This window comes from Monosiga brevicollis, genomic scaffold, assembly GCF_000002865.3.
Source record: "Monosiga brevicollis MX1 MONBRscaffold_44 genomic scaffold, whole genome shotgun sequence".
Lineage (NCBI taxonomy): Eukaryota > Choanoflagellata > Craspedida > Salpingoecidae > Monosiga > Monosiga brevicollis.
The window spans coordinates 236,488-237,460 of NW_001865081.1; the positions used below are offsets into that span (position 1 = coordinate 236,488).

Genomic DNA, 973 nt, shown 5'->3' on the forward strand with positions numbered 1-973 from the left:
ACATATGATAACGCTGTATCTAATGCTGAGGCATCATCCCATAGTATGGCCGGACACCACTGCACTATGCCTGCCATACCGGTCGTGTCATGGTAGTGTTGATGCTGTTGGAGCATGGTGTCGATGCAAAAGCGCAGAACAAGGTCAATACTTCCCTCTTTCCCATTAACCTCCCTCTGCTGGTACACCTCTAACATATGCTGATGATGCTGTACCAGGGCGGCCGAGCACCACTGCACTATGCCTGCTATAACGGCCATGTCAAGGTGGTGGAGACGCTGTTGGAGCACGGCGTTGATGCTGAAGCCAAGGACGAGGTCAGTCCAGTACCCCCTTCTTTCCGCTTTGCTGCTGCTCCTCCTGCACATCCGCTCGGCCCGTCTCTCCCCTCGACACCCTGCCCTTTGCGTGCACCCGTCCCGTTTCAATCTCTTCTCTCGTCTTTAACACTATTGCCTTTCTCCGTTTTGGGTTTCTTTGCTTCCTCTTGTTCTACCTCCGCCTGCCTACCCTTTCGGAATCTGCGCTGCTCATCCGCCACGATATTGCGACTTGACATGTTGATCTGGACGCCACCCAATCCTTTGCCATCATCATGGTGTCTCTGCTTTCCTCGCGCGCTCAAACACATGCTGGTCGTCATTTCTTGCATCTTGCCTTTGCACATTTGACGATATTTTTCCAAACACGAGTTTTGTTAATTATTTGTTAATCAACCCTTCTGTTGAGATACCCTGCCACCTCTTGCCTGATCTGTACCCCGCTTACTCGCCAAACGTCTCCTGCTTAATCATGTGCATCGTTGCACTGGCTTTCATTTTAAAAAATCACATGCACATCGCTCAACTCTTACCACACCTCGTCCCTCCCCTGAATATGTTCTCAGAGAGGGGAGACGGCCTTCGATGCTGGACGTCGACGTGGGCATGCCAACAGGCTGGAGCCCGTCTTCGCTGCCCACGAGGCTCGCCTT

The 973-nt window shown here is 52.2% G+C and overlaps 1 protein-coding gene across 1 annotated transcript in view; it reads left to right on the forward strand.

The window, feature by feature from the left end:
- The window catches only part of MONBRDRAFT_12739 (uncharacterized protein), a gene marked incomplete at both ends in the record, with an annotated part of 23,811 nt that overhangs the window by 6,030 nt on the left and 16,808 nt on the right, over positions 1-973 (forward strand). Inside the window, one exon of the mRNA XM_001750600.1 lies at positions 219-317. Coding sequence (XP_001750652.1) covers positions 219-317 — 99 coding nt within the window. The remainder of the gene's footprint in view (positions 1-218; positions 318-973) is intronic.